General features: G+C 41.3%; 1 protein-coding gene across 2 annotated transcripts in view; it reads right to left on the minus strand.

The window, feature by feature from the left end:
- LOC139531721 (A-type potassium channel modulatory protein DPP6-like) overlaps positions 1-24,967 on the minus strand; it is a 341,641-nt gene that overhangs the window by 285,675 nt on the left and 30,999 nt on the right. Inside the window, exon 1 of one of the 2 annotated variants that reach the window (XM_071328433.1) lies at positions 10,338-10,804. The exons of the other annotated variant lie outside the window; for it this stretch is intronic. Coding sequence (XP_071184534.1) covers positions 10,338-10,388 — 51 coding nt within the window. The 5' untranslated portion in view covers positions 10,389-10,804. Of the gene's footprint in view, positions 1-10,337; positions 10,805-24,967 lie in introns of those variants that run through there. 2 annotated transcript variants of the gene reach the window in all.

Consider the following 24,967-nt stretch of genomic DNA (forward strand, 5'->3'; position numbering starts at 1 on the left):
TAAGGGCTATTTGATCAAGAAGGAGAGTGATGGAGTGTTGCATCAGATGACCTGGCCTCCTCAATCACCCGACCTCAACCCAATTGAGATGGTTACGGATGAGTTGGACCGCAGAGTGAAGGAAAAGCGACCAACAAGTGCTCAGCATATGTAGGAACTCATTCAAGACTGTTGGAAAAGTGTTCCAGGTGAAGCTGGTTGAGAGAATGCCAAGAGTGTGCAAAGCTGTCATCAAGGCAAAGGGTGGTTACTTTGAAGAATCTCAAATATAAAATATATTTTTGGTTACTACATGATTCCATATGTGTTATTTCATAGTTTATGTCTTCACTATTATTCTACAATGTAGAAAATAGTACAAATAAAGAAAAACTCTTGAATGAGTAGGTGTGTCCAAACTTTTGACTGGTACTGTATATATACACATTTTATATATATTTTAAATGGCACAATGATTCTCTACACAATGACTGCTTGTTTTTGTCACATTAACTGAAATTAGGCAAACTATTAGAATTTAAGCAACCAGGAAATGGCAGAGCATTTTTTGAATATTGCACCTGTTATTCAGGATCGTAACACATTTTCAGTGTAAACTTAAGACTAAAACCAGATATAAAGTATGTAGAAAAGATAATGGCGCCATATATTTTTTTTAAAGATAATCTTTGAGAACTATCAATCAAACAAACTAGACAGTCAGGGAGAATCTAAAATTTTAAAAATGCCATGGCATGGGGCCCCCATTGATTTTTCTGTAATGTTTGAGTCACTAAGGTAGCATAAGACCTAGGTATAAGACATGGAAAAATGTGTAGAATTGCAGGAAATTTGCTTTGAAACTGCAATTTTCCTTTTAGCCCCATGACAAAATATGTAGAATTGCAGTAAATTGCAAATCCTAATAACAAGAAACACATTACATTTTAACGCCACACACTGGTTTCCATAGCAAAGCTCTCCTATTATTTAAACAATTAATTAAATATATGGCTATTCCCCCAGTCCCTATCACGAGTTGAAAACATGGAGGCAGGAATGGCGGCAAAAAGGCACCATGAAATATTAATCTACCGTAAACTCGTTATTTGCTGGGAGCGCCCAGCACGTTCTTGCCCGGCTAAGCGGTGATTGATTTCTTTGGATTGGGGAGTGTGTGCAACAGACTGAAATGCTATAGTTGTGTGTGTGTGTGTGTGTGTGTGTGTGTGTGTGAGAGAGAGGAGGGGTGGGGTAGGGTAGGGTAGGGGAGAGAAAATGCTTCTGGATGTGTCTGAGGTTTTATGTGGGTCACTGTTTCCCTGTCACGGCAGCAAAGAAGGAATAAAATGTTTTCATTATCAACCACTCAGAATTCCGTTTCTAAGCAGCAATTCTAAATTCTGTATCTATGCAGCAATTCAAAATTCTGTTTCTAAGCAGCAATTTCTCTGAGTGGATAAAATAAACAGATCAACTCTGAAATTTCCATATGGCAGTTCCAGGTTAACAGAATTAAGCTTTGACTCAGTTTTCTTCACTTTAAAATGTATGCAAAAAAAAACATTGATTTCAAAGCTTATCAACCATACAACTCTGGGCGGCAGGTAGCCTAGTGGTTAAGAGCGTTGAGCCAATAACCGAAAAGTCAACTAAATCTGTCGATTTTTCACCAAGGCACTTAACCCTAATTGCTCCTGTAAGTTGCTCTGGATAAGTGTCTGTTAAATTACTAAAATGTGAATGTAAACTCTGTGCACAAGGACTGCTGTACAAAAAGTAATTTTGTGGAAAAACTGTGCAGAGGCAAACTTTGGTAACGGAATTACAGTTAAATCTCCCTCATAGTCGCATAACAAAATCTGTTTTCCAAATACTCCTAAATATCTGCGCTGTTTTAATATTAAAAGAGGTCTGCAGAAATAATTGGGTATCAGCTATGACATGGTACCTTGAGTTTGAAAAAAATCTCTTTTGGTTATTGAGTCATTAAGTTTGCCGATGACACAACATTGGTAGGCCTGATTACTGACAACGACGAGACAGCCTATAAGGAGGAGGTCAGAGACCTGGCCGGGTGGTACCAGGACAACAACCTCTCCCTCAACCTGATCAAGACAAAGGAGATGATTGTGGACTACAGGAAAAGGAGGACTGAGCACGCCCCCATTCTCATCAACGGGGCTGTAGTGGAGCAGATTGAGAGCTTCAAGTTCCTTGGTGTCCACATCACCAACAAACTAACATAGTCCAAGCACAGATCCCCAAAAGGTTCTACAGCTGCAACATCGAGAGCATCCTGACTGGTTACATCACTGCCTGGTATGGCAAAGGCTCGGCCTCCGACCGCAAGGCACTACAGAGGGTAGTGCGTACGACCAAGTACATCACTGGGGCCAAGCTTCATGCCATCCAGGACTTATATACCAGGCGGTGTCAGAGGAAGGCCCTAAAAATTGTCAAGCAGTACCGGAGCGCCAAGTCTAGGTCCAAACCAGCTTCTAACCAGCTTCTACCCCGAAGCCATAAGATTCCTGAACATCTAATCAAATGGCCACCCAGACTATTTGCATTGCCCCCTCTTTTATGCCGCTGCTACTCTCTGTTTATTATCTATGCATAGTCACTTTAATAACTCTACCAACATGTACATATTACCTCAATTACCTTGACTAACCGGTGTCCCTGCACATTGAGTCTATACCGGTACCCCCTGTATATAGTCTCGCTATTGTTATTTTACTGCTGCTCTTTAATTACTTGTTCCTTTTATTTCTTATTCATATTTTGTAAACTGCATTGTTGGTTAGGGGCCTGTAAGTAAGCATTTCACTGTAAGGTCTACACCTGTTTATATTCGGCGTATGTGACTAATAAAATGTGTTTTGAACTACAGTTTGTGAAGTGGATTTACACCAGGTAACGGAATTACAGTATCGGAAGTACATCATGGGTCCCTGATCTGTACTACACAGAAATGCATAATTATGGACATGAATGTCAATCTTCTCATGTTTCACAAATTTGGAAATCACACCGCAGCAGAGCACAGTAAAGTAAAGTACAGTAGAGCACAGTATAGTGCAGTACAGTAGAGCAGAGCACATTACAGTGCAGTAGAGTTCAGTACAGTAAGTAGTAGAGTAAAATATATGCACACATGACTAAGTCGCTTTGGATAAAAGCATCTGCTAAATGGCATATATTGTTATTATTATGTTAGCAGAGTGCAGTAGAGTACAGTGCAGTAGAGTACAGTAGAGTGCAATATTGTACTGTACTGCACTATTGTATTGAACGGTACTGTACTCTAATGCACTGTATTCTGCTCTACTCACTGTACTGTGCTATTCAAACTTGTGAAACATATGTCTATAATAGGTTCAGATTTGGTCCAGTCCGGCCCGTCTTTGGACATCAACATTACTCATTGTAACCAATTGAGTTTCCGTTACAGATGTTTTGGTAATTTCGTTACCAATTTGGTATCAGAATTACGAGTTTTAATCACTTAATAAAGGTGCAATATGCGGAAATCGCTCAGTCATTTCCTGGTTGCTAAAATTCTAATAGCTTGCTAAATTTAAGTTTGTGACAAAACAAGCATTGTATAGTGTAGAGAATCAAATAAAATCTAAGTATATTTGTTACGTGCGCCGAATGCAACAGGTGTAGACCGTACAGTGAAATGCTTACTTATAGGCTCTAACCAATAGTGCAAAAAAGGTATTAGGTGAACAATAGGTAAGTAAAGAAATAAAAACAACAGTAAAAAGACAGTGAAAAATAACAGTAGCAATCTACCATCTAAACCGCTTTGAAATATATTTTCAATAAACAAAAATATTGTATTTTCAGCTGTTTGAAGCTGGTGTACAAAACCGAAAATAAGACGCAAAAACTAAACTGAAGAACGGGGAGCATAGAAATAGCGCACATAGAACATATCTACCGCTTCTTAGACTTGCTGTCAATGAGAATGACAGATCTATAACTCATATTTCCTTGGTCAGGTCACCCAAAAAGTTGATATTAGTTGGCAGGGGCTTTTACGTCAACATTATTGTGTTTTGATGTATTTCTGATACATTTTAAGACTTTTTCTGGTAGATGTTTTCTAAGACCCCTTTTCCATCTGTTTATCCACAAATCAAAGCTTTTATTTTAAGTAAATGGCTGAAAAAAATATTTATGCCTTAATTTCACCAAAATATAGACTCTTAGCTTTCATTTGACAACCAATTTGATGTGCTCCTATGAACTTCACACGTTGGTGCTCATGGGTCCTTTTACATGGAAATGCCCATAAGTGGTACTGCAAAGTTCTGCACAATGCAGGACAGTACTGTATACATTTCAGTGTATAATACATTGATAATGCAGAAGATCTTCTTTTTAATTTCTCACATTAATGTGTTTGGATTATCAAAAAGGAGCAGGGGAACATCCCTGGAGATACAGATCGACCTATCTGACAGAACTTCAAAAATAGTGTTTTAATTATGTAAACAGCCGAGGATTATCCTTAATTACACTGCCGCTAAGGGACCAAGTGTTGTCTCTACAGAGTGACTGACTGTACAAGACTCACTTAGATATTCTTCAAGTCCTCTTGGCAGAGTCAAATACAGATAGATCGGCGACTCACCTAAGTGCTGGGTAAACATGACATTTCAGAGAAGAGAAAGTGTGCCACTTGAAGAGGAGGAGGAAAATGAAACTTAATTCCTTTGAGATGAGTGCCCATCATTTGACAATAGAAAGATAACCCCCAAATATAATGTACGGTACATGCCAATTTCCTTTTTTGCCTTTCAGACACAGTTGGAATCTTTTAGGGTTAAATGTTTATATCTTTAAAAGAAATAAACTGTTCATATAAGATTTTTGAAAAATGTTAAACTAACGGTTGTGCTCTCAAGCCATCAGCCAGCCTGTATAAATACGTTGCATGTACAATGGTGGCTCTCTCCAGTCCTCACATGCATGGCCACCATCGAGAGAGACAACATTGTGTATGATGGATTCCAGCGTGCCTAATGAAACGCTGCAGCTGCACGATAACAGCGTTGAGAAATGCTGGCCCACTTAAAGGTCACTATAAATCACAGCCCTTGTTCCTAGACCCGCACCTCCAACTTCGTACTGGGCCGACCCCAATCAAACAAACGACGTGAACGGCCGTGAATGCGGGCCACCCACTTAACAGGAGGGGCCACCGTTCCAATGCCTTTTATTGCAAGCTGGTGCCTAGCCACTGTGGTCCTAAGTGTTTTCCCTCTGCCCTCTTTCCTCATGTCCTTTCCTTCATCCACACTGAAGGAAGGGTTCATCAAGTCAGCTAGGCTACTTGTGTGTTGCTTTCACCGATCCTGTGTTTTCAGATCCTCTGCAGATGAAGGAAAGGAGGCAAGGGTAGAAAGGAAGCCATTTCAGACTGTTGGGACACACCCATAAGTTCTCATGTTTTAGATCCTCTGCAGATGAAGGAAAGTAGGTAAGGAAAGCCACTTCAGACTGTTGGGACACGCCCATAGCTCACCAGAACTGGCATGAGATCTGTGATGAATGCGTTAAGTGTGTAGTCGAGCACCTAATCATGCCGAGTGGTCCTCCGTCAGAACTCTCCTCATCAGCCCCAAGGGGACAGAAGGAGCGTAATAAACCAAACAGCTGTCTATGGAGCCAAAATTAGGCCTTCTTCATGATTCAAATACATCTGCATTTAGTATAGGGAAGATTTCTAGAAAACAATTGAGTTTAAATTGAACATTGTATTCTTTAGAAGACACTACTACAACAACATGTCTATCTAATGGGCTGAGAGAAGGAATCTGAACACCTGCATCAGAACACCAGTGCAAACATACTGTACATCAGGGATCATCAAATAGATTCAGCCATGGGATGATATTTTCTTGAGCGGATGGTCGGAACATAATTACAAATAATTTGTAGACTGCAAATTGACCGCAAGAAGCCCAAACTGATATGTTTGACTAAAACATAAAAATTGCTTACATTTGTATATGATCACGTCTCCATTATGTGTGAGAATACTTGGGAACAGATTTATTGAATTAAAATCACTTGGAGATTTCCTTGTGTTTTAGGGTTTTTTTGCTCGGAAAGCTTGGGGGGCCAAATAAAACCACCAGCGGGCCAAATTCCGCCTGCGGGCACCCAGTTGGGGAACCGTGCTGTAGATACTGTTTAAAGTCATTAAAAGGAGATGTGACAAACCCTCATTATGAGTGCTCTCTCAGTGGTTTGTTTCAATTGAGACTGAAATAATAACCGCAACAGACGGGCCAGGGAGGGCTGGAGACACTCGTTAGTGGTTGGTATTTCTCCACTTTAAAAGAGATAACGCTGTGGATACAAATGCATTTCATTTCAGCCAACGGCAGAAAATCATTAGTGGTTCGACAACACTGCCCACTGTGCCCTTGAAGGCCTGTTTTTGGTGGCAGAGAGCAACCAGCAGTAAACAGAGGAAAGTGCTGGAGGACAACCAACTTAGCTGGTTGAAAATGGATGGTCTGCCACCGACTTCCACTCAGAGCAACCTGCCAAGGAGACACACAGAGAGGGTTAGGGCCATATAAGGGGATGGTTAATGGACTACCAGAATGGCATGGTAGGGACAGTATTATTGTTATTGTAGACATCAGGGCAACACTTTAGAGTGCTAGGTATGATGAAAGACCTAGCTATTGGTCTTCTGGTCATTGTAGACCAGATTCACACACAATACACATTTTATAGAAGCTCAGTGTCCATTGTATAGTAATTGATTAGTTAGTACTTTTATAACTAGTGTTTTTAACCCCTATTTAGAAATGTTCAGACAGTACAGCTATTTATTTCACTAGAGGCATATACAGTTTAAGTCAGGAGTTTACATACACCTTAGCCAAATACATTTAAACTCAGTTTCACAATTCCTGACATGTAATCCTAGTAAAAATTCCCTGTCTTAGGTCAGTTAGGATCACCACTTTATTTTAAGAATGTGAAATGTCAGAATAATAGTAGAGAATGATTTATTTCAGCTTTTATTTCTTTCATCACATTCCCAGTGGGTCAGAAGTTTACATACACTCAATTAGTATTTGGTAGCATTGCCTTTCAATTGTTTAACTTGGGTCAAACGTTTCCGGTAGTCTTCCACAAGCTTCCCACAATAAGTTGGGTGAATTTTGGCACATTCCTCCTGACAGAGCTGGTGTAACTGAGTCAGGTTTGTAGGCCTCCGTGCTCGCACACACTTTTTCAGTTCTGCCCACAAATCTTCTATGGGATTGAGGTCAGGGCTTTGTGATGGCCACTCCAACACCTGGACTTTGTTGTCCTTAAGCCATTTTGCCACAACTTTGGAAGTATGCTTGGGGTCATTGTCCATTTGGAAGACCAATTTGCAACCAAGCTTTAACTTCCTGACTGATGTCTTGAGATGTTGCTTCAATATATCCACATAATATTCCTACCTCATGATGCCATTTATTTTGTAAAGTGCACCAGTCCTTCCTGCAGCAAAGCACCCCCACAACATGATGCTGCCACCCCCATGCTTCACAGTTGGGATGGTGTTCTTCGGCTTGCAAGCATCCCCCTTTTTCCTCCAAACATAACAATGGTGATTATGGCCAAACAGCTCTATTTTTGTTTCATCAGACCAGAGGACATTTCTCTAAAAAGTACGATCTTTGGCTTCTTCCTTGCTGAGCGGCCTTTCAGGTTACGTCGATATAGGACTCTTTTACTGTGGATATAGATACTTTTGCACCCGTTTCCTCCAGCATCTTCACAAGGTCCTTTGCTGTTGTTCTGGGATTGATTTGCACTTTTCGCACCAAAGTACGTTCATCTCTAGGAGACAGAACGCGTCTCCTTCCTGAGCAGTATGACGGCTGCGTGGTCCCATGGTGTTTATACTTGCATACTATTGTTTGTACAGATGAACGTGGTACCTTCAGGCATTTGGAAATTGCTCCCAAGGATGAACCAGACTTGTGGAAGTCTTCAATTTGTTTTCTGAGGTCTTGGCTGATTTCTTTTGATTTTCCCATGATGTCAAGCAAAGAGGCACTGAGTTTGAAGGTAGGCCTTGAAAAACATCCACAGGTACACCTCCTATTGACTCAAATGATGCTTCTAAAGCCCTGACATCATTTTCTGGAATTTCCCAAACTGTTTAAAGGCACAGTCAACTTAGTATGTAAACTTCTGACCCACTGGAATTGTGATACAGTGAATTATAAGTGAAATAATCTGTCTGTAAACAATTGTTGGAAAAATTACTTGTCTCATTGTAACGGTTTTCTTCCGTTGGTGAAGGAGAGGACCAAAATGCAGCGCGGCTAGTGTTCAACATGTTTAATAAACAAAGAGACGATAACGTGAACACTATACAAAATACAAAATAACAAACGTGAAAACCGAGACAGTCCTATCTGGTGCAGAACACAAAGACAGAAGACAACCACCCACAAACCCCAACACAAAACAAGCCACCTAAATATGATTCCCAATCAGAGACAACACAAAACACCTGCCTCTGATTGAGAACCATATTAGGCCAAACATAGAAACAGACAAACTAGACACACAACATAGAATGCCCACCCAGCTCACGTCCTGACCAACACTAAAACAAGTAAAACACACAAGAACTATGGTCAGAACGTGACACTCATGCACAAAGTAGATGTCCTAACCGACTTGCCAAAACTATAGTTTGGTAACAAGAAATTTGTGGAGTGGTTGAAAAACGAGTTTTAATTACTCCAACCTAAGTGTATGTAAACTTCCAACTTTAGATCCCCTGGCGTGGTAGTCCAACCTGCATTTGAGATAGTTAGCCATCATACTATGCAGGGTTTCCCTGTCATGACAGATGTGAACGCAGCATGATTCCCTATTTACCATTATTTGTTCTTCTCCCTTGAGTCAAGGCTTTTTTCCCCAGGAATAACAGATTTATGTGTCCGTGCAAAGCAGTCAAACTGTCAATTGTAATTTACGAGGCTTGATGGCATTTCTAATGTTACCCTATGGAGTGTACATTTTCTATCTGGCCAATAGCTACTACCAGGGACCTTCAAGGTCAAACAATTTTACAGGTAAATCAATCAATCAATCAATCATGCGAATCAATAAATCAAAATAATCAATTTATATTTCAATCCATAGGTCCAATATTGGAAAGGCGAGAGGCTATCAAGTGGCACAACTAAATTCTGTTCATAGTTCTATCAAGTGAAGGATTGCAAGGACTGCCATGTAGGCTGTTGGGTTTAACAGAATGCAGGGGTTCTGGGGTTAAGTGAAAAGGTCAAGCTGACAGGGAAAACGGACTGACGGTAGACCTGGAATTACAGCTCAATCTTCCCGCCGTCACACTATTTCCTGGAAACAGATCCAAGAATTAAATAATGCATGCTGACTAGTGATGTTGCTGTGGTGTACACTTTCCTCTGCTCTTTTCAATGTTCCGATTTAAATGGAAATGTAATCTTGTCATCTTTTCATAATATACAAAATATAATGTAAATATTACTAGGCAATCGTGAAGATATTCACATAAACACAGGAGCCATCTGTTAAATCCCAATTTGCTTACTTAAAAATAAAGACTGCAGGTAAGGCTTTCATACAGGGGTCCCAGGTTGTTACCTGAATGTGTATTCAGTAAAAGGAGCCAGTGACTCCTGACACCTGGAGATTGGAAATCCCAACCCCATGCATAACAGGAGTACCCAGCAGTTCCCTTCGGACAGACAGCAATATCCCGAGATTCACAACTTTAGGTGTGGTTTAAACAAAATGAGCCCTTCCAAGAGCTAACGGAGATAGAGCAAATGGTTAGTTCTGCCCTCAAATCTTCTTAAGGAGAACATAGAAAGAAAATAGGGTTTATTATTGAACCCAGCATTAACATCAATCAGTGCCCTATGTAAAAAGGAACTAGAAAACTTTAATAATGTAATGTTTTCGTCATTACACTAGGCGTCATACTCATACTCAGTAGACTATACAACCGCAAAGCACATGGGAGAGGAGGTATGTTAAATCATATCCCCTTGCATGGGTGTGAGTTGTCTCTAAAATAATGTCATCTCAGGCAGCAACAAGGCTACGATAAATGAGCAGACTGGCTACAGCAGAGGGGTATAATCCCATTTTAGTACAAAGAGAGTCTTAGATCACGTTTCCAATGCATTTACTATTCAGCACAGTTATCCAAACGCTCCAAACGCACGCTGAAACCAATACTGTGCAAAGACGGTTTCGCTTAAAAGCGAACACATCGTTTCAAGCTGACATTTCAAATCAGCAAAACACTTATCTCTTACCATTACGTTTCCCTGCATTTTCGCAGTCTCAATCAGATTCTTTTCCTTCATTTTCTCCGTAGAAAGGATCCTATTATTTCAGTATTTTCTCTTCGTTTGACTTTTGGACCGCTTCTGCAACTGTCTCCGTCAGTTATGCGAGACCCTATGTTTGGCAAGTAGTTCACCAGCGGGTGGGCTTACTACGCATTGATCAGACACATGCGTTGCTTTTTTCTTCAATATCCTGTTGATTAATGGCTGAGTGCGTGTCTTTTCAGTAGCTGTAAAAGATGTAGCCATAACAAAAATGAGGTAACTACAGTTGTTCACAAAGTCTATCATGTATAATTTCCATAATGTGGGAGACTACCACGTTCGCTTCACATTCCCTCGAGAGGCTGGTCCAGACCTATTTTGTTTGAATGGAACAGAAGTCCGCTCCCAGTCTTGCGCCGCTACCGAGAATTGACCGTCGGCGCGTTGTGCGTGCTGCCACAGGAATAACGATTTATATTACATTTCCCATGGACTGGCTGGCTGAAGCTTTGACTCATCTTATTTTTCATTTCAATACATTTCCTCAGCTTCATGTATAGAGGCTACAATTTGTGTCTGTAAACACAATGAGTACCAAAAAAATAAGTTAACATGAATCACAAACGCATTTCCACAGTGAGATGGATGTAAACATGATGAATATACCATTGGTCGGTCCCCTGTCACAATAAATGAGTTTATGATATATTTGTTTATACCAAACGTTTCCTGGGCCACTGGAGAAATCGTAACAAACATAATTGAGGCAGCTACAAAATGCATTTACAGGGATGGGCACATTTACAGGGATGGGCAAAAAAAACTGCTGGGCCGCAGTTGCTCGCGGGTATGCTACCCACATCACATGTTTTTGCTGACATGGGCTAATTGACTATCAGTGACTGACGTAACAAAAGAAAAACTGCTGATGCACAACCAAATTTCGAATTTCGAAATTGCACCTTGTGTATTCTACTAACTCTCAACATTAGGTTGAGACCTTGACTAAGTTTTATTTTGGGGGGAGGGGAATTGATCGGAGAGCCTTCAGCCGCATGCCGCCAGTTGCCCATCCCTGATCTACAACATAGCAAGGGGCCATGATCGACACATCTAGTGTCTATTCATGTTGGTGTAATAATAGCAATAGTTCTATCTATCCTACATTCTAAACCTACAACAGAATGAATTGGAGTGATATCGCTGAACTGTGCAGACCCATTGCATCATAGTTTAACCGTGTTAAAAGCTTTAGCAGGCTTAACATCTGTGGCTAAATGTTTGATAACTGTCAGAAGGTGAGTGTAGCTGGTGCATGAAGTCAGGCGCAGGAGAGCAAAATAAGTGAGCAACGTACTTTACTAAAAAAATAAAGGCACAAGGTAAACAAATACACTTGACCAATGGTAAATATTACGCACGGGTGAACACAGCACCCTTCGAAAAACCAGCCATCATGAACCGAACTGAACATAGAAATAATCATGCACAACAAACATGGGGGAAACAGGGGGTTAAAGACATGAACATGTAATTGGATAATGAAAACCAGGTGTGTAGAAAATAAAGACAAAACCAATGGAAAATTAAAGATGGATCAGCGATGGCTAGAAGACCGGTGACATCGACCGCCAAACGCCGCCCGAACAAGGAGAGGGACCGACCTCGGCGGAAGTCGTGACAGATAACGTTTTAAGTATAAGAAATACATACAATGCAAGCACTACAACTACTGAAAAAAAAACTTCCTTTCTATGTTCAATGCCCACTGGTCACACAGTAGGTGTTGACTAGGATCTCTATGCGCTAATAGAGAGGGGCTTGGGTAGCATATAGGACTGAAGTTCACAGACCACATCAGTCGGGAACCAACAGGACCCTTAACAGGTTCTATACTCTTAGAAAAAAAGGTTCCAAAAGGGATCTTCGGCTCTCCGTATAGGAGAACCCTTTTTAGTTCCATGGTAGAACTCTTTTGGGTTCCATGTAGAATCCTCTGGGGAAAAGGTTCTACATGGAACCCAACAGGGTTCTTCAAAGGGATCTTCTATGGGGACAGCCAAATAAACCTTCTAGGTTCTAGATAGCACCTTTTTTTCTAAGAGTCTATACCCAAGCCATAAAACTGCTAAATTGTTAGTTAAATAGTTAACCAATACCTATCCGGACTATCTGCATTGACCCTTTCTGCACTAACTCATTTGAGTTAATGCATATGCTGCTGTTACTGTTTATTATCTATCCTGTTGCTTAGTCACTTTATCCCTACGTAGAGTTGAAATCGGAAGTTTACATACACTTATGTATTTTTATTTTTTTATTTTTTATTTTTTATTATCCCCTTTTCTCCCCAATTTTCGTGGTATCCAATCGCTAGTAATTACTATCTTGTCTCATCGCTACAACTCCCGTACGGGCTCGGGAGAGACGAAGGTCGAAAGCCATGCGTTCTCCGAAGCACAACCCAACCAAGCCGCACTGCTTCTTAACACAGCGCGCCTCCAACCCGGAAGCCAGCCGCACCAATGTGTCGGAGGAAACACCGTGCATCCGCCCCCCTCGGTTAGCGCGCACTGCGCCCGGCCCGCCACAGGAGTCGCTGGAGCGCGATGAGACAAGGATATCCCTACCGGCCAAACCCTCCCTAACACGGACGACGCTAGACCAATTGTGCGTCGCCCCACGGACCTCCCGGTCGCGGCCGGCTGCGACAGAGCCTGGGCGCGAACCCAGAGACTCTGGTGGCGCAGCTAGCACTGCGATGCAGTGCTCTAGACCACTGCGCCACCCCGGAGGCCCCACATACACTTATGTTGGCGTCATTAAAACTAGTTTTTAAACCACTCCACAAATGTCTAGTTAACAAACTATAGTTTTGGCAAGTCGGTTAGGACATCTACTTTGTGCATGACACAAGTCATTTTTCCAACAATCTTTTACAGACAGATTATTTCACTTAGCATTCACTGTATCACAATTCCAGTGGGACAGAAGTTTACATACACTAAGTTGACTGTGCCTTTAAACAGCTTAGAATGTTCCAGAAAATGGTGACATGGCTTTAGAAGCTTCTGATTGGCTAATTGACATCATTTGAGTCAATTCGAGGTGTACCTGTGGATGTATTTCAAGGCCTACCTTCAAACTCAGTGCCTATTTGCTTGACATCATGGGAAAATCAAAAGAAATCAGCCAAGACCTCAGAAAACAAATCGTAGACCTCCACAAGTCTGGTTCATCCTTGGGAGCAATTTCCAAATGCATGAAGGTACCACGTTCATCTGTACAAACAATAGTACGCAAGTACAAACACCATGGGACCACGCAGTCATCATACTGCTCAGGAAGGAGACGTGTTCTGTCTCCTAGAGATGAACGTACTTTGGTGCGAAAAGTGCAAATCAATCCCAGAACAACAGCAAAGGACCTTGTGAAGATGCTGGAGGAAACAGGTACAAAAGTATCTATATTCACAGTAAAACAAGTCCAATATCGACATAACCTGAAAGGCCGCTCAGCAAGGAAGACGCTACTGCTCCAAAACCACCATATAAAAGCCAGACTACGGTTTGCAACTGCACATGGGGACAAATATCCTACTTTTTGGAGAAATGTCCTCTGGTCTGATGAAACAAAAATATAACTGTTTGGCCATAATGATCATCGTTATGTTTGGAGGAAAAAGGTGGAGGCTTGCAAGCTGAAGAACACCATCCCAACCGTGAAGCACGGGGGTGGCAGCATCATGTTGTGGGGGTGCTTTGCTGCAGGAGGGACTGGTGCACTTCACAACATAGATGGCATCATGAGGTATGAAAAATATGTGGATATATTGAAGCAACATCTCAAGACATCAATCAGGAAGTTAAAGCTTGGTCGCAAATGGGTCTTCCAAATGGACAATGACTCCAAGCATACTCCCAAAGTTGTGGCAAAATGGCTTAAGGACAACAAAGTCCAGGTACTGGAGTAGAGGTCGACCGACTATGATTTTTCAACGCCGATACCGATACTGATTATTGGAGGATCAAAAAAAAGCTGATACCGATTAATCGGCCGATTTTTATTTTATTTTATTTATTTGTAATAATGACAATTGCAACAATACTGAATGAACACTTATTTTAACTTAATATAATACATCAATAAAATCAATTTAGCCTCAAATAAATAATGAAACATGTTCAATTTGGTTTAAATAATGCAAAAACAAAGTGTTGGAGAAGAAAGTAAAAGTGCAATATGTGCCATGTAAGAAAGCTAACGTTTAAGTTCCTTGCTCAGAACATGAGAACATATGAAAGCTGGTGGTTCCTTTTAACATGAGTCTTCAATATTCCCAGGTAAGAAGTTTTAGGTTGTAGTTATTATAGGAATTATAGGACTATTTCTTTCTATACGATTTGTATTTCATATACCTTTGACTATTGGATGTTCTTATAGGCACTTTAGTATTGCCAGTGCAACAGTATAGCTTCCGTCCCTCTCCTCGCTCCTACCTGGGCTCGAACCAGGAACACATCGACAACAGCCACCCTCGAAGCAGCGTTACCCATGCAGAGCAAGGGGAACAACTACTCCAAGTCTCAGAGCGAGTGAAGTTTGAAACGCTATTAGCGCGCACCCCACTAACTAGCTAACCATTTCACATCGGTTACACCAGCCTAATCTCGGGAGTTGATAGGCTTGAAGTCATAAACAGCTGCTGACAAATGCATGAAATTGCTGTTTGAATGAATGGTTACGAGCCTGATGGTGCCTACCATCGCTCAGTCAGACTGCTCTATCAAATCATAGACTTAATTATAACATAATAACACACAGAAATACGAGCCTTTGGTCATTAATATGGTAGAATCCGGAAACTATCATTTCGAAAACAAAACGTTTATTCTTTCAGTGAAATACGGAACCGTTACGTATTTCATCTAACGGGTGGCATCCATGAGTCTAAATATTCCTGTTACATTGCACAACCTTCAATGTAATGTCATAATTACGTAAAATTCTGGCAAATTAGTTCGCAACGAGCCAGGAGGCCCAAACTGTTGCATATACCCTGATTCTGCGTGCAATGAACGCAAGAGAAGTGACACAATTTCACCTGGTTAATATTGCCTGCTAACCTGGATTTCTTTTAGCTAAATATGCAGGTTTAAAAATATATACTTCTGTGTATTCATTTTAAGAAAGGCATTGCTGTTTATGGTTAGGTACAGTCGTGCAACGATTGTGCTTTTTTCGCAAATGCGCTTTTGTTAAATCATCACCCGTTTGGCGAAGTTGGCTGTCTTTGTTAGGAAGAAATAGTCTTCACACAGTTCGCAACGAGCCAGGCGGCCCAAACTGCTGCATATACCCTGACTCTGTTGCAAGAGAAGTGACACAAAGAAATTCATTTTTGCAGGCAATATTAACTAAATATGCAGGTTTAAAAATATATACTTGTGTGTATTGATTTTAAGAAAGGCATTGATGTTTATGGTTAGGTACACGTTGGAGCAACGACAGTCCTTAATCGCGAATGCGCACCGCATCGATTATATGCAACGCAGGACACGCTAGATAACTACACACGGTTGATGATATTACTAGTTTAACTAGTGATTATGATTGATTTATTGTTTTTTATAAGATAAGTTTAATGCTAGCTAGCAACTTACCTTGGCTTCTTACTGCATTCGCATAACAGGCAGGCTGCTCGTGGAGTGCAATGTAATCAGGTGGTTAGAGCGTTGGACTAGTTAACCGTAAGGTTGGAAGATTGAATCCCCGAGCTGACAGGTAAAAATCTGTCGTTCTGCCATTGAACAAGGCAGTTAACCCACCGTTCCTAGGCCGTCATTGAAAATAAGAATGTGTTCTTAACTGACTTCCCTAGTTAAATAAAGGTGTAAAAAAATATATATATCTTTTTTTTAAATCGGTGTCCAAAAATACCGATTTCCGATTGTTATGAAAACTTGAAATTGGCCCTAATTAATCGGCCATTCCGATTAATCGGTCGACCTCTATACTGGAGTGGCCATCATAAAGCCCTGACCTCAATCTTATAGAAGATTTTTGGGCAGAACTGAAAAAGCGTGTGTGAGTAAGGAGGCCTACAAACCTGACTCAGTTACACCAGCTCTGTCAGGAGGAATGTGCCAAAATTCACCCAACTTATTGTGGGACGCTTGTGGAAGGCTACCCAAAATGTTTGACCTAAGCTAAACAATTTAAAGGCAATGCTATCAAATACTAATTGAGTGTATGTGAACTTCTGACCCACTGGGAATGTGATGAAAGAAATAAAAGCAGAAATAAATCATTCTCTCTACTATTATTCTGACATTTTACATTCTTAAAATAAAGTGGTAACCCTAACTGACCTAAGACAGGTAATTTTTACTAGGATTAAATGTCAGGAATTGTGAAAAACTGAGTTTTATTGTATTTGGCTAAGGTGTATGTAAACTTCCGACTTAAACTGTATATATGTACATATCTACCTTAATTACCTCATACCCCTGCACATTGACACGGTGTAGGGCCCTTAAGTAAGCATTTCACTCTGTGGGTCTACACATGTTGTTTATGAAGCATGTAACAAATACATTTGATTTGAGTCAGAGGGACTCCCTTGGGCTACCACAAGCTTCCACCACATTAGATATAACTATGTAGCAATTGCACCATCCAATACTGCAGCATCACAAAAATATTGTGAATCTAGAATGACTTTAAAAAATAACTAAACTTGACTTATGTTGAGGGCTAGCTTACAAGGGAAACGCACTTTACCCAACTCTCCAAAACCTACCATTGAAAATTATAATACTTTGCTATGGCACCTGTCAATTCATATAATTTCATTTACATGATGGATTCCAGCTAATTTATGAACCTTCAAGTGGACATCCAACCAAAGGTTTAAGATCTGCCACATGGCCAATGGCTGTCAGTTTGCCAATTTGACTAAGTCTTCCTCTGCCATGAGACGTTAGACAGTCCCCTCTATCTGGGGCCAGCATTCACAAACTAATTTTGGTGCCAGCTGTTGCTTTTTCAGTGGGAAAAACCAACTGCAGCGGAGAACTGTCCCTCACAGAATGCAAAGTAAATGGTCAACGCCTAGCTTGTGACCAAAAGGAAGAGCCTGGAATTATAAAACAAGCTCCAAATTAACCAGTTGTAAAACCCGCAATTTGAGATTCAGCCCAAGTGAAGTGGACAGCAACATAATCCCAATTCTGAAGTTCAGCACCCCATGCCAGTGGACAGTGAGAGACAGTCTTAGAGTGTTGTCACATACAGTATAGTCCTCTTTAAAATAACCGATCTGAGTCCTCTTTAAAGTGAACTCTGGGGTAAAAAGAAAAAGGCTAAAGTACTCAGTTCTCTTTGTATTCACACTGCCCTTGCCTTTGAATGAGGACTCAACTCTATTGCCAGTTCACTTCACCCATTTTGTGGTCCAAGTCCTCTTTGCATTCACATTGCTATGTTTAGCAAGTAACCAAGATCTTTTTCCAACATTCACTCAATGCACAATTATTATGTATCATATTTTATCTGAATGCAATCTATTGGCTTCCAAAATGTAAGTATGTATTTATAGCTGTCCGATAACATAAAATGTTCCGATAGAATAGCTTGTCCTGCACTTTGTTACACTCAGTGCAGGACAAGCCATTTCATCAGAATGTGTTATCGGACATCTAGAAATACATACTTACAATTCAGAAGCTAATAGATTGCATTTAGATAAAATATGATACATAATAATTGTAATCAGAAAATACTATTAACATGTAAATATTATTGGTAACATAATAAATAACAGAAGAATAACTGCAGATTAAATACTGCTGTCATTGAAAATTGTACATTCAATGTAGTCTACTGCCCCTTTAAGACCTAGAAATGAATTTGCATCATGTTGTGATTCTCACCAAATATGTTGTCTTCTCACACTATAAAACCCTACAATCGAAATAAACAGTTTATGAAGCTCTCTTAAACAGTTTATGAAGCACATAATCTTCTCTCTTTTGTGGCACCAATGTGAGAGTTTATGGCAGGGGAAACAGTGTTGCAGTGGTCTAGTGTGAGGGTTTATGGCAGGGGAAACAGTGTTGCAGTGGTCTAGTGTGAGGGTTTATGGCAGGGGAAACAGTGTTGCAGTGGTCTAGTGTGAGGGTTTATGGCAGGGGGAACAATGTTGCAGTGGTCTAGTGTGAGAGTTTATGGCAGGGGAAACAGTGTTGCAGTGGTCTAGTGTGAGGGTTTATGGCAGGGGAAACCGTGTTGCAGTGGTCTAGTGTGAGGGTTTATGGCAGGGTAAACCGTGTTGCAGTGGTCTAGTGTGAGATTTTATGGCAGGGGGAACGGTGTTGCAGTAGTCTAGTGTGAGGGTTTATGGCAGGGGAAACCGTGTTGCAGTGGTCTAGTGTGAGGGTTTATGGCAGGGGAACAGTGTTGCAGTGGTCTAGTGTGAGGGTTTATGGCAGGGGAAACCGTGTTGCAGTGGTCTAGTGTGAGATTTTATGGCAGGGGGAACGGTGTTGCAGTGGTCTAGTGTGAGGGTTTATGGCAGGGGAAACCGTGTTGCAGTGGTCTAGTGTGAGGGTTTATGGCAGGGGAAACCGTGTTGCAGTGGTCTAGTGTGAGGGTTTATGGCAGGGGAAACAGTGTTGCAGTGGTCTAGTGTGAGAGTTTATGGCAGGGGAAACAGTGTTGCAGTGGTCTAGTGTGAGGGTTTATGGCAGGGGAACAGTGTTGCAGTGGTCTAGTGTGAGATTTTATGGCAGGGGGAACGGTGTTGCAGTAGTCTAGTGTGAGGTTTTATGGAAGGGGGAACAGTGTTTCAGTGGTCTAGTGTGAGGGTTTATGGCAGGGGGAACGGTGTTGCAGTAGTCTAGTGTGAGGTTTTATGGAAGGGGGAACAGTGTTTCAGTAGTCTAGTGTGAGGGTTTATGGCAGGGGGAACGGTGTTGCAGTAGTCTAGTGTGTGGTGCGGGAATAATGACAAGTGAACCTGGGGAGCTTTGTGTTCACATTGCCCTACAAAAGGGAACTATACCTCGGAATTCAAGTAAACTGAACTCGGATCACCTCTCAAGATGGTCTGAGTTCGGTTCACATCGGGGGCTCTTTTGAGGGGTCTGAGTTCCTTTGGAGTGTTCACACTGCACAAAAAATTAAGCTAACTGCACTGAGTTCACAAAAATTGACTGAAAAGGACCAAGTGTGAAAACACCCTTCCTTAGGTTCAGCCATCCCCACTGGGAGATCAAAAATCCAGGGACAATCTCAATTGCATTTCCTTGATTCCTCACTTCCTCTCTCATCGAGACCTTCTCAATAGCCATTGGATGAGAAGAGCAGAAGGCAGGGATGGCTTTTGAGAAGGAGGCAAGAAGAGAGGACATGAGGAATCAAGGATATGCAAATGAGATTCTCCTCTCCACCAGTAAGGCCTAAGCAGGAAGTAAGAAGCATAGAAGACAGGGAGAATAACTAAATGAACTGTTTGCTAGCCTGTTTTTTTTTGCCAAATTTACTTTACCAAACAAACCTTTAGAATTCTAAATGATAGGGAATAAATTGCACTTAAACAAAAAATAGACCTCTACATGGTTTCTAAGAAAGTAAAGTGTAATGTGTGACCACCCCCCAGTGCTGACCATATTCATTTCCACAAAGTGTGAGATGAGAGGTGATGGATACACCTTCTGAAGCTCACAGCAGTATCCTGACAGAACAGGCTGGTCTCATAGACTAGATGTAACATAGTAAATGAAAATCTAGGACACTCAAACTAGTATTATATGTTACGCTTAGTATGGTTACATAAGACAGAAGGCAAAAAAGAAAGGAGCGTGGTTGGTCGGGGTGGATGGGTTGGCGTATAACGCTAACGTCTAGCAACCCAAAGGTTGCATGTTCAAATCTCATCATTATGGACAACTTTAGCATTTAAGCAACTTTGCAAATACTTACTACTTTTTAGGTACTTTGCAACTACTTAGCATATCAGCTAACCCTTCCCCTTCCCCTAACCCTAACCCTAACCTTAACCCATAACCAATAACCTAGCTAACGTTAGCCATCTAGCTAACGTTAGCCACCTATCTAACGTTATCCACAACGAATTGGAATTCGTAACATATTACACATATTTAAAATTCGGAACATATTGTACAAATTGCAATTCATAACATATCATACAAATTGTCATTTGTAACATACACTATATATAAAAAAAAAAATATTTGACACTCCTTCAAATAAGTGGATTCGGTTATTTCAGCCACACCCGTTGCTGACAGGTGTATAAAACCGAGCACACAGCCATGCAATCTCCATATACAAAAATTGACCGTGGAATGGCCTTTCTGAAGAGCTCAGTGATTGTCAACGTGGCACCGTCATAGGATGTCACCTTTCCAACAAGTCAGTTTGTCAAATTTCTTCCCTGCTAGATCTGCCCTGGTTAACTGTACGTTTTTGCCCTGCTAAAGCTGCCCTGGTTAACTGTAGATGCTGTTATTGTGGAGTGGAAATATCTAAGAGCAACAACGCCTCTGCCGCGAAGTGTTAGGCCACACAAGATCACAGCGCGTAAAAATCGTCTGTCCTCGGTTGCAACACTCACTACCGAGTTCCAAAGTGCCTTTGGAAGCAACGTTAGCACAAGAACTGTTGGTCGGGAGCTTCATGAAATGGGTTTCTATCGCTGAGCAGCCGCACACAAGCCTAAGATCACCATGAGCAATGCCAAGCGTTGGCTGGAGTACTGTAAAGCTCGCGCAGCCATTGGACTCTGGAGCAGTGGGAACGCGTTTTCTGGAGTGATGAATCACGCTTCACCATCTGGCAGTCCAACGGACGAATCTGGGTTTGGCGGATGCCAGGAGAACGCTACCTACCCAAATGCATAGTGCCAACTGGAAAGTTTGGTGGAGGAGGAATCCTGGTCTGGGGCTGTTTTTCATGGTTCGGGCTAGGTCCTTTAGTTCCTGTGAAGGGAAATATTAATGCGGCGACAGCATACAATGACATTCTAGACGATTCTGTGCTTCCAACTTTGTGGCAACAGTTTGGGAAAGGCACTTTCCTGTTTCAGCATTAGAATGCCCCTGTGCACAAAGCGAGGTCCATACAGAAATGGTTTGTCGAGATCGGTGTGGAAGAACTTGACTGGTCTGCACAGAGCCCTGACCTCAACCCCATCGAACACCTTTGGGATGAATTGGAACACCGACTGCGAGCCAGGCCGAATCGCCCAACATCAATGCCAGACCTCACTAATGGTCCTGTGGCTGAATGGAAGCAAGTCCCCTGCATCAATGTTCCAACATCTAGTGGAAAGCCTTCCCAGAAGATTGGAGGTGAGATATTCGACGAGCAGGTGTCCACATACTTTTGGTCATGTAGTGTATCATTCTAAATGGATGATGGACATCCACAAATTAATACCAACCATACCAAGCATAACACTGTACTCATTTTAGTGTCCCGTATTTTTGTTTACTATGTCACGTCTACCCCTGAATCCAGGTTGGACAGAACATTCTACCTGCTGGGTAGAGAAAACTGCATGTCTCACACAAATCAGACTTCAAATTCTATTACACCAGAGGGGTGCTGCCACAGAAACCTTATAAGGAGTCTCTCCAGGCCAGCCAAACCATAAGTGCTGAGGGAACTGAGGGCCCCGTGTGGCTCAATTGGTAAAGCATGGAGCTTGCAACGCATTGGTTCAATTCTCACAGGGGGACCCGTATGAAAAAGTACAAAAATGTATGCATTCACTACTGTAAGTAGCTAAGGATAAGAGCATCTGCTAAAGGACTAAATATGTCAATGTAATGTAAATGGAACTCTTTGAGGATAGACAGTATAAACAGATATGTGATGGCACTGCTACCTAGCTATACGCAAACCTTAATGAACTTTCATTGAGGATCTAAGATGCTCATGTTGTTTTGTCAATACCACATTGAAATGTAACCTTTATTTACACTGGGTGATTTCCATTGAGATAAAAAATCTATTTTGCATGAGAGAACCATTCAAGATGGCAGCAGTCAGCAACATAAAGGCTAATGAACTAAGCAGAAACGTCCAGTGTGCTAATAGCATCTCTATTACATTCCTATGTTTTCCTTAATGCCAAGTAGTGCAGCGGAGCAGCGGTCTAAGGCACTGCATCTCAGTGCTAGAGGCGTCAATACAGACCCTGGTTCGATACCGGGCTGTATCACAACCAGCCGTGATTGGTAGTCCCATAGGGAGGAGCACAATTGGCCCAGTGTTGTCTGGGTTAGGGGAGGGTTTGGCCGGGGTAGGCCGTCATTGTAAAATAAGAATTTGTTCTTAACTGACTTGCCTAGTTAAATAAAGGTTAAATAAAAAATAAATAAATGAAAATTCCTCCATTCTTTAGGCAACCAAAGTTCATGTGGGATGCATGCTTTATGCATTACATTCACTTTGGGACACATTATGAACTGGTCTTGACCCCAAACCTGTAACACTATATGCATCAGTTACGTAATAATTGGCTCATATCATCCCTAAAGTTTTGCTTATTTCCACATTAGGTACATTTGGCACAGTTCTATCCTCATGCCACTGAGGTTTGGGGCTGCAGAAGAAATCTGTCGCAACCATGTTGGGCACAGAGGCCCAGCCAACAGCTGCCTGAGAGAGAAAATGGCTGGCCAGGGATGGATACCCACCAGAGTAAGCAGCTGACCGGCACAAAGAAGGCAGCAGCAGCTAACTGAGCTCCATGGGGGCTGGTCGACTAGACGGGGAGTTCTGCACAGTGACGGGAGAAGCTGTAGTGTTGACATTGTTGATGTGTGCAAATTTAAGAACTCAAAAGCTGTGTGTGTGTGTGTGTGTGCGCATGCATGTACTTGTGTGTGTGTTAATGTGTGTGTGTTAATGTGTGTGTGTGTGTGTGTGTTAATGTGTGTGTGTTCCAGTGATGCAAGAGGGTGTTGTTGACATAGATACTGGATACAAATCCAAGACACCAACCAAGTCTTTCTGCTGGAGTCTCTGTCTGTGTGCAGTTGTGCAATTATGCAAGGAGGGGGTGTGTTGACATGATAGGTCTGTACACATCCAAAATAGAACCAAATGGATGGCTGAACTGAGATATTTAATCTACACCTCCAAAGAGTGTGAACGTGTGTGTCTTTAGGTGTCACTGTCCAAGCATGAGCACAGACAGAAACAGTATGGCCATTTCAAGACAATATATGGAGGAAGACTCAGAAGAGGAGAAGCCTTAGGGGCTAAAGTGATTAAAAGTCTACCAAAATCCTGAATTGATTGGCCTAGATTCCCGTGAGAATTAGTCAAGTCAAGTTTCATTCTGGTGACAGCAATCATCCAGCACAATAAACTCAACTGGGACAAACCAAGTGAAATCAATAGCTTCATTATTAACTGCATTACTCAATCCAATAATATCACAGACTCCATCCTCTCTGGTCTTTCTCACTCTCTCTACCCGACACACCTTAAGATATATTTTACTGATTTCAAGATGGTGGAATTTAGAAGATGTGGATTATAATTAATGTAACGCATGTTGTAGGGTTTGATACATTTTTCGTTAGGGCAAATCAAGTCTGACGTTTTAAAGTGGAAATTACAAAATTTAGAAGCCTTTTTAAACCTTGAATATACTACAAGTTTGCATTTCTTGATATGCAGGAACAAAAGAGTGATCAAATTAAGAGCCTACATCTGTACATCCAACTGGAGCCCCCGCTAACCCACTATACAAGAGGGGAGATATTATATTTTTTCTCATTAACAGCTCAATGAGTTTTCCCTCCTTGAGAAGCCCGGTGCCACACAGTTGAAGAGACAGGGAAAGTAATGTAAGAATGACATTTTGTGCCATAATTCTGTTACCAAACTTTTGGATCTGTACTGTTCTTCAAGTAAATATGAAATTATTAAATGTCATCCTTGTGCATTGTATGGTTTGTTAAATTTGCAATCATCGGTTTTTGTTTGACATACATTTTAAACTGAAAAATCTGAGTGTCAGCATCATTCTGTTACTGTGGAAATTGCTCAGTGGTATCATCTTGACAAGACACTACCCTGCTCTGTCAGGGCAAGAGATAATTATTATCCTAATGAATTCGGCAGCAGATGTCATTAATCTTACACTTGGACTCCAAACTGATGGTTAGAGGAGGTCTATCAGCATAGCAGTAGGCAACTACAGTTGAAGTCGGAAGTTTACATACACCTTAGCCAATACACACACATTACATACACATACACATTACATACACATTTAAACTCAGTTTCTCACAATTCCTGATATTTAATCCTAGTACAAATTCCCTGTCTTAGGTCAGTTAAGATCACCACTTTATTTTAAGAATGTGAAATGTCAGAATAATAGTAGAGAATTATTTATTTCAGCTTGTATTTCTTTCTTCACCTTCCCAGTGGGTCAGAAGTTCACATACACTCAATTAGTATTTGGTAGCATTGCCTTTCAATTGTTGAACTTCGGTCAAACGTTTCAGGTAGCCTTCCACAAGCTTCCCACAATAAGTTGGGTGAATTTTGGCCCATTCCTCCTG

Source organism: Salvelinus alpinus, chromosome 10, assembly GCF_045679555.1.
Source record: "Salvelinus alpinus chromosome 10, SLU_Salpinus.1, whole genome shotgun sequence".
Classification (NCBI taxonomy): Eukaryota; Metazoa; Chordata; class Actinopteri; order Salmoniformes; family Salmonidae; genus Salvelinus; species Salvelinus alpinus.